This window comes from Echinops telfairi, unplaced genomic scaffold (genome assembly GCF_000313985.2).
Source record: "Echinops telfairi isolate 266 unplaced genomic scaffold, ASM31398v2 ScPeMD7_18;HRSCAF=68, whole genome shotgun sequence".
NCBI lineage: Eukaryota > Metazoa > Chordata > Mammalia > Afrosoricida > Tenrecidae > Echinops > Echinops telfairi.
Window position 1 is genome coordinate 56547226 of NW_022103915.1, and position 9313 is coordinate 56556538.

General features: G+C 42.7%; 1 protein-coding gene across 1 annotated transcript in view; it reads left to right on the top strand.

Moving 5' to 3' along the window:
- The first annotated feature begins 102 nt into the window (after nucleotides 1–102).
- L2HGDH (L-2-hydroxyglutarate dehydrogenase) overlaps nucleotides 103–9313 on the top strand; it is a 70614-nt gene continuing 61403 nt past the window's right edge. The window contains exons 1-3 of the mRNA XM_045287881.1: nucleotides 103–249; nucleotides 7848–7963; nucleotides 8635–8786. Coding sequence (XP_045143816.1) covers nucleotides 116–249; nucleotides 7848–7963; nucleotides 8635–8786 — 402 coding nt within the window. The 5' untranslated portion in view covers nucleotides 103–115. The remainder of the gene's footprint in view (nucleotides 250–7847; nucleotides 7964–8634; nucleotides 8787–9313) is intronic.

Below are 9313 nucleotides of genomic sequence, written 5' to 3' on the forward strand. Positions count from 1 at the left end.
ACGCGCCTCATTGGCTCGGACGCGCCTGGGCGGGGCCAAACAGCTCCCCTACCGAGTCCCTGCAGGGTTCCCGTGGCCCGCTCTGGGCTCTGGAGAAGGTCAGTGGACGTGGGCCATGCTGCCGGCACTGGGCTACCCGGCCGGGCCCTGCGGCCGGGCCGGCGGGGGCATCCTCAGGGCGTACTGGGTGACCCGAGGGAAACCGTGGCTGCTGGGCGGGGATTGTTTGGGTCGCAGCGCCAGCGCTAGGTAAGTGGCCGCTGACCCGCCCCCTGCGCTGGTTCTGCTGTCAGTGGTGCCCCATGCCGGACCAAAGGTCTTGTTCGTCTTCCTTGTCCCTGGAATGAGAGAAGGTCTGGGTCCTGTGGTGCCTGCCCGGCTCCAATCTCGGATCCCAGGAACTACTTGTAGATGACTTCGGGGGCCGCAGGAAAAGAATTCAGTGTTAGGTTGAGGTCTTAACAATTCTGCATTGGAATAAAATCCCTTCACATGCTGATTAATTTTGAGCGCGTTTCTGAATCTTCTCAAAGGTTCACTTGTGAATTGAATTCTAGTCTCATAGGTGCTGGTTTAGAGAACGAAATGACTTAGCTCACTGTGAACAAGCACTCGGCCGATTTGCTAGTATTGCCTGCAAAGTCTGAAATGGGTTTAAATCAGCCAGTTCTTAAGTTACCTCTGCAAGAAGCAACTGCAGAATTCGGTGTCCTGTGCCATGAAGTTTGGAGATACTATTTGCCGTCTTTAGAAAGATGGCTTATGCGAGGGCATTAAGGCTGGGTAGCCCGTTGCTCTTTGAGGACATGGGTGACCAATGTGAATGTGACTGCAACCATGTGTAAAAGATGATGTGGAATAAGGCTGGAGGGGGCTACCTTACAGCAGAGCTTTCATTCTATTTTAATCAAGCTATTTTAAGAGCAGTGGAAGCTATTAAAGAATTTTAAGAGAGGGAATCTTTAAATGTTTCAAAAATTGATTCAGGGTGTGTTCGGTTAGTGGATTGGAGAGGCATTTGAATGATGTACTATTAATCGGATTTGTGATTGATTGTAGTTTATGGAGACTGTCCTTTTGGAAGATTTCGTAAGAGAAGGGTGAGGTTAGTGAAGAGTTTTGCTATTTCTTCTTATTTTGAAATAATTAATAGATCTCTAATAATTTGTTGTCCCAATGAAAATAGCTTCCATAACTATACAATACCAAATGCAGGAAATTAGCATTGGTACTTCAGTGCAGTGAATTACGTATTACTGTTCTTCCAGTCATAGTCTTAGGAGCCCTGACAGTGTAGTGTGATACACATTGGGCTGCTAACCAAAAGGTCAGCAGTTTGAATCTGTCAGCCTCTCCAAGGGAGAAAGATGAAGGTGGTTTTGACGCCTGTCAAGGTTCTTAGTCTTGCAAACCCACCGGGACAGTTTTGTTCTGCCCTTTAGGGTCTCTGTGAGTCAGAATCGACTGACAGTGAGATTTTTTGAGCCATAGTCTTGTAATTCCCACCAAATGACCTTTTCATGATTGGGTGTGATAAGACAAGGTGGGGGAAAGTACAAATGTGATTAGTCTATTGTGAGTGATAGCAGGGCTCATTGTGATTGTAAAAACTTGACACTTTGGGGGAAGCAGGGAGGGAGGGGGAAAATGAGGACCTGATGCCAGGGGCTTAAGTGGAGAGCAAATGTTTTGAGAATGATGAGGGCAATGAATGTACAAATGCGCTTTACACAACTGATGTATGTATGGATTGTGATAAGAGTTGTATGAGCCCCTAATAAAATGACTAGAAAAAAACAAATAAAACTTGACACTTTAATGTGGGGAATCAGTCAGTTTTGCCATCATTCTGGGTATACCTTGAGCCATCTCAACACCAAAATCAGGGATTTGCTACCATAAAGAAAATAGAGTTAAGAGCCGAGTGCGTCTTTTGAACACTGAGATCCTTGTCCTTTGAACTTCCTTATTCCAGGCACAGAAAACTGTGACACTAGAGAACTGGTAGATCAGCGGTTCTCAGCCTATGGGTCGTGACCCCTTTGCAGGGGTCAAACAACCCTTTCATAGGAGTTGCCTAAGACCATTGGAAAACACCTTATTTCCGATGGTCTTAGGAACGGAGACACCGCTCCTCTATCTGTCTCTAGGAGGACACGCCCACATATGAGTACCAGCTGTGAAGACTGTTATCCATGCTACACCATGCTTCAAGACAAAATTTCATTTATTTGTCATTAGAAATAAATATTTCACAATATATAATTACATATTGTTTGTGTGATTTATCACTATGCTTTAAGTATGTTCAATTTGTACCAATGAAAATACATCCTGCTTATCAGATATTTACATGACAATTCCCATCAGTAGCAAAATGACATTTATGAAGTAGCAATGAAAGTAATTTCATGGTTGGGTGTAGTATTAAATTTTAAAAAATCGTCGCTGGGGAGTGGGGGGCCGGCCCCCACCCGCAGCTACTACTATTGCTACTACTCGGGTTCAGTAATACTACTTCTGGGTTCAGTAATGCACAATTGTACGGTTGAGATATATAAGCATTATATTAAAGTCATTGAGAGCATGAGAGATAATACAATAATACAGTCAGTCATGTTACATAGTACCATTGCTCACCTCAGCCCAGCTTGGTGGTCCACATGGAGAGAGGGGGAAGGGAAGGAGGGAAAGGGAACAAGGGAGAGGGGAGTGACCAGGGAGTGAGCAGCAAGGAGCTCAGAGTCAGAGAGCCGGATCTATATTGCTGGCTCACACCTATATACCTTTTGGGGGCAAGCCAGCCCACTAATTACAGGTAGAGACATACGTCACAGGAAGGGGCTGCACTATAGGTTACACAGCAATGAGAGGGTGGTCTAGGGGGTGGTCTCTGGGTCTCCATAGGAACATTATCAGTAGGGTGAAAACTCCGCCTACAGGAGCCTGTCCATTGTCCCCAGAGGCAGGGAGCAGGCCCACCCCTGTGGAGGGATGAGACAGCAGTCTGGCAACTGATTGCCCTCAGTGGGGGAATGCCTGCGCATCTGACCTCCCCCCACAGTTGGGGGTCAGAACCACATGAGGAACTGTGTTAAAGGGTCGAGGCATGAGGAAGGTTGAGAACCACTGTGGTAGAGAACCAGTGGTGGCAGCAGCAGAGCCAGAGCACAGAACACAAGAGAGTGGTGGTGGGTTTTCTCAGTCCGCTGAGCAGTAAAGCTGAGTTCAGCCTCTGGACATTAGGATTGCTTATGGAGTAGGATGCTTCCAGGCATTCAGTTGGGAAGCTGAGTTTGCTGACTGATTGAGCTTGAGCCAAGAGTTTTGGGGCTGAGACTTATGGTGGAGTGGAGTGCCCTTTGGCCATTTATCAATAGTACCAAGAGAAATTTGTAACACTGTCCGAGCAAGGCAGAACCCAGGCCAAGGGATTGAGGACTAGAAAGACCTGCTTGTGAGCATTGTGGGAAAGAGTTTCTCCTAACCAAAGAACTATATCCTTCACATTTCGAATCCCGAATTATAACCTGTTAGCTTCCCTAATAAACTCCATAATTGTGAGTGTGGTTTGAGACTTCTCTATGGCCATTGTAATGAATTATTGAACCCAGTTGAGTAAAAGAGCCTGCTGGGGGGATGGTTCGAGTCAGAATTGATAAAGAAGGTTGGAGGTACATCTGACCCTTGCCTCAGAGGAATTGGCTTTAGCATTATGTAGTGTTTGATTCTTCTTGCCCCTTTGTGACGTGAGATCAGATGCCATCCCCATGTTGATTTTCCGGTTACAAACCATAGACCTTTTCTAGATTAAGATAGCGTTGCATGGAGCCTGAGCTTGTGGCTTGACCTAGCTTGAGGTGTCTAGGGTTGATGAGAATATGGGAAGAGCTCTGTACCGGTGTCAAGTTGACAGGGATGTCTGTGTTGGTTAGAGTTTATGCCAACTGGATAGTACCTGTGTGGAGGTAGGCATGGAATGCAACATGCGAATCAGTGGTAGGTTGGTGATGCCTCTTTGGGAGTGTGACCTTTTTATAAGAGAGACAGTGAGAACTTCTCTCTCTGACCTTTCATACTCCCTGCTTGCTGGGCTTCTGTGTCTCCCTGGGCGCCAACCTGGAAGCTGTTGGCATTCTGCTATTTTCCCACCAGCTATGGATCCACATGACTGAACTCACTCTGTGACTGCACCCACCAGCCTGTGATCTCTCTGCTTCCACTTCACTTTTCTGCATTACTGGCTTGCAGCTACATGAGCCTGAAGAGGAATCTGGCTAATATTAGATCCATGACTTGAGTTGAACTGGTTTGGGATGCCTTCTTGATATAAACTTACTTCCTGATAGAAAGTTTTTCTTAACCCATGTATGTGTCACTGGTTTTGTTTCTCCAGACAACCCTCCCTAACGCTACCATGTAATGTAACTATTAGTATAAATTATCCACCAACCACTAACACCAAAGATAAAGAAATGGATGATTCTTGCTAACTTATGCAGTCTAAAATTGATCAACTATGCAATCAAGATGCATTCGTAGTTATTAGTGATTGGAATGTGAAAATTGGAAACAAGAAAGATCAATCCTTGGAAAATATGACCTTGATGATAAATGATGCTAAAGATTGCATGATAGTTTGTGGCAAGACCAACAACCTATTTATTAGAAATATATTTTTTCAACAACATAAGCACATGGACTTCATCAGATGGACTATACAGGAACCAAATTGACTAGACCTATGAAAAGAGGCAATAGAGAAGCTCAATATCATCAGTTAGAGCAAGGCCAGGGGCTAACTGTGGAACGCAACATCAATTGCTCATACGCAAGTTGAAGTTGAAGCTGAAGAAAATGGAAACAAATCCATAAGAGCCAAAGTGAGACCTAGAGTCAGTCTCATCTGAATTTAGAGATCATTTGAACAATGGATCTCATGCATCAACACTAATGACCAAAGACCAGACAAGTTGTGGGATGACATCAAGGACATCCTGCATGAAGAAAACAAAAGACCATTAAAAAGCTAGGAAAGAAACAACCAAAATGGATGTCAGAAGAGACTGAAATTTGCTCTTGAGCAAAGAGTAGATAAAGCAAATACAAGCAATGACATAAAAGAGCTAAACAGAAGATTTCAAAGTGTGGCTGGAGAAGACAAATTATAATGAAGCAAAGATCGGGAGTTAGAAACAAAAAAGGAAGACGACACAAAGAAGCCTAGAAGTATTCTTGTGTGTATGTGCTTTAGGCCAAAGTTTTCAGAGCAAAATAAATACAAGCGATCAAGTTTCCTTGATAGTTGTTATATAAAATGTTCCATTATATTGGTTGCATCTCGTACAATGCATTAGCACTCTCTCCTATCTACCCTGGGTTACCTGTTTAGTTCCTTGTAAGTTTCCTACTTTTTTCTGCATTCTCATCTTTGCTTTTGGGCAAATGTCCTTTTGATCTTCTATAATTGATTGTCCTAAGGAGCACATTCTTCCTTGGTATTACTGCTTACAGGCCTATCATTTGACTACAAGGTATTCTCGAGGAAGGGCTTCAGTTCTAGGTCAGAAGGAAGTCTTAGGACCATACTGTCAGGAGTTTCTCCAGTCTGTCAGAGCAGTGAGTCTGGTTGTGTGTGTGTGTGTGTGTGTGTGTGTGTGTGTAATGGATTTTGTTGTCATTGTTCTACAGTATTATTCTTCTCTATTGAGACCCTCTGTTTGGGTCCCAGTCAGGGTGGTTGGTAATGGTAGCCACACTCCATATCATTCTTCTCATTTTAGAGTCATATAAGCCATAGGTTCCCAAACTTATATGACCTACTGCTCTTTTGGGAGAGAGGCGGGGCTGAAGGGAGGGGAAGTACTCAGTACTCTTCTGGCAATTAAACTTTTGCACTAGAGCCCCTAATCCAGGATAAAGAGTAAGTATTTGCTTTTATATTCTCCGTGGGTCATTCCCAAGGGCAGTACTGCTTTGGGAAAACTGACATAGGTGTGATTCCTGTGATTCATCAGTCCTTTAGCGTACTTCCTCAAGCCTGCTTTTCTTCACTCTCATTTGATGCGTAGCGACAAACAGTTATAACTTAGACAGCTGCTCATAAACATTTAAGACCCAAACACCACTCACTGAAGTAGTATGCAGACCATTATTTTTATGAACTATGTTGCGTTAATAGAGATTTCTTCTGAGTTTGTGGCCCTTATAATGATGGATTCAGTGGGCAAAATATTGACTGACCCCTCAAATAGAGATGGAAGGAATACATAGTTACTGTACTAAAAATAATTGATTGATATTCATCCATTTCAGGAACTAGCATATGGTCAAGAATAGATGTTATTGAAGAAATCCAAGGTGCACTGAAGGCATTATTGAAAAACAAGACTCTAGGAATTAATAAAAATTACAGTTGAAATGTTTCAGTAAACTAATGCAACTTGAAGCACTCACTCATATGTGCCAAGAAATTTGAAAGGCAGCTAGCTACCTGGCCAATCAACTGGAAGGGATCTCTATTTGTATCCATTCCAAAGAAAGGGATGCAGAAATTATCAAACAATGCCATTAATATCACATGCAAATAAAGTTTTGCTGAAGATAAAGAAATAATAGTTGTAAAAAAATCTTTTAATAAATTGAATTTTTTAAAAAGAAAAGAAATAACAGTTGCAGCAGTACACAGGCAGTAAATTGTCAGAAAATAAAACTGGATTTGGAAGGGGATGTGAATGAGAGATATCACTGCTGATATCAGATGGATCTTGGCTGAAAACAGAATATTAGAAAGATGTTTACTTATACTATAGATGTTGCAAAGGCATTTGATTGTGTGGATCACAATAAATGATGGATAACATTTCAAAGAATGGGAATTCTAGAACACTTAATTGTGCTGGTGTTGAGCCTGTACATAGACCTAGAGGCAATTACTTGAACAGAACAAAGAGATAGCAAATAGTTTAGAATGAAGGAAAGTATGCATCACAGTTGTATTCTTTCACCATACTTATCCAGTCTGTATGTGAGCAAATAACCTAAGAAGCTAGGCTTTATGCAGAATATGGCATCAGGATTGGAGGAAGAGTTAACAACCAAGATATGCAGATGACAAACCTTACTTGCTGACAGTGAAGGGGACTTGAAGTTCTTACTGACGAAGAGCAAAGACTGCAGCCTTAGTATGAATTACGTTTGAATGTAAAGAAAACAGAATCCTCTATTCTTCATGCTCTCTAGGACTTTACCATAATTTCATATATAGTAACCGAACAATTGCACCTATCAAACCCACGATTAGTGGTGGGGGCTGGCATTTCCCCCACACTCAAGGAGATGGATTGGCACGGTGGCTGCGATGGGTTCAAACATCACAATCATGAGAATTATGTAGGACCAGGGAGTATTTTGTTCTGTTGTAGGATTGACACAAGTCAGAATAACTGACAGCACCTAGCCCCAACAAACATAGCAATGATTATGAAGGTGGCACAGGACAGGCAAAGTTTTGTTCTTTTCTACTTAATGTTACTGTGAGTCAGCACTGATTTGATTGCAGCTGTTAATAACTTTCCATGGTGTGGATGCACCGAATTTACCTAACCATTTATGACCTATTGAAGGACATTCAGATTATTTCTGGATTTGGGCTCTTGTGAATAAAACTTCCATGAACATTGTGGTACAGGTTTTTATGTAAACAAGGCTTTCTTTTGTTTTGGATAAATGCCAAAAGTTACAATTGCTAAGCCCTATGGTAAGCACACTGATGAAAGCTATGCGTATGAAGTTTGGTAAGGCCTTCTGTAAACAGGCATAACTTTAAAGAGGATTTTCTCTTAAAGCTCATTTGATGTAGTGATTGTCGGCGGTGGAATTGTGGGACTAGCCTCTGCTAGAGCACTCATCCAGCGGCATCCAGCACTTTCCATTGGTCTTCTGGAAAAGGAGAAAGACTTAGGTATGTTTGTTGCCAGTGTTTCCGGCTTACCCAAGTACCTGCTCATTTTGCCATTGCGACATCTTTGATCCTGAATGTTGATATTAATGTCTGAGTCCGGTTCTTCTGAAAGCCTGAGACAAGGACCTGGAGGTACATGATTTATCTGAAAGGTTATCCCAGGAGGCAAGGATGAGGGATTGGGAAAATAAAAGGGAAAGAAGAAAAGCTCCCTGATGAGGGTCTGTTATCAGTGTCACTGCTGTGTGTGCTGGGTTCTCCTTGCCCTTCAGAGGAGGTCCCTAATGTCTCCCAGGGGTGTGCTGCTGTATTCATCAGCACCTGCCTGTCTTGACTGAGGATTGCCCCTGGAGGTGTTGTTGAAGGTCCCTCTCACCCTCCCTTCTCAAACACATTGGAACAGGCCCTCGTGCAGAATGCAGAGCCACAGTGGGCCCTTGAAGGGATATGCTAGCAGCAAGTAGAGAGTCTGCCTCCAAGTTGTGGCTGAAATTAGAGATGAAATGGGGGGATATGACCTGGACACATTTGATAGAGAAAATCACCTGTCCAAGTCAGAAGTTTAAATGATGTGTCCTCTAATAACTTGAAATATGTTCATTTGTTTCCCTCTGTCTTAAGTTTTGTGTGAGTGCTGGGCTTTTTTTGACCCGATTTCTTTTTTTCTATAGCTCTTCACCAAACCGGACACAACAGTGGCGTCATCCATAGTGGAATCTACTATACACCTGCATCTCTGAAAGCCAAATTATGTGTGCAAGGCGCTGCTCTCATCTATGAATACTGTAACAAGAAGGGAATTGCCTACAAACAGTGCGGCAAGGTATGACATCTCACTCAGGCCTGGCCCTATTTATAACGAGTATTGTCTCAGTGATGCTTAATATCGAATTGCAAAACAATAGCAAGAACTTTGGCTTGTTCTTCCTTTGTGTGTGTGTATTATATTTATAAACTCTAATATAGGAAATAACTATCTTTTTCCCCCTAAGACCATTTTATTGGGAGCTCTTACAAATATCATATCATTCCATAGTTCAATCACCTCAAGCAATGTTGTACAATTGCTACGACATTCAGTTTCAAAACATTTCCTTCATGAACTCCTTGATATTAGCTCTCCTTTGCTCCCCCACCCCCACCCTCTCGCACCCACTGTGGCTCCAGGAGCCCTCATTCTACTTGTTGTCTCTGTAAGATTCATCAATCCTGGGTTTCATAGATGAAAAAACAGAAAAACATATAACAACAGTTCAAGAAGGCTACCCACAATGAAGAAATACATTAGAGATAAACCCCACTATGAAAACACACACACACACACACACACACACACACACACACACACAC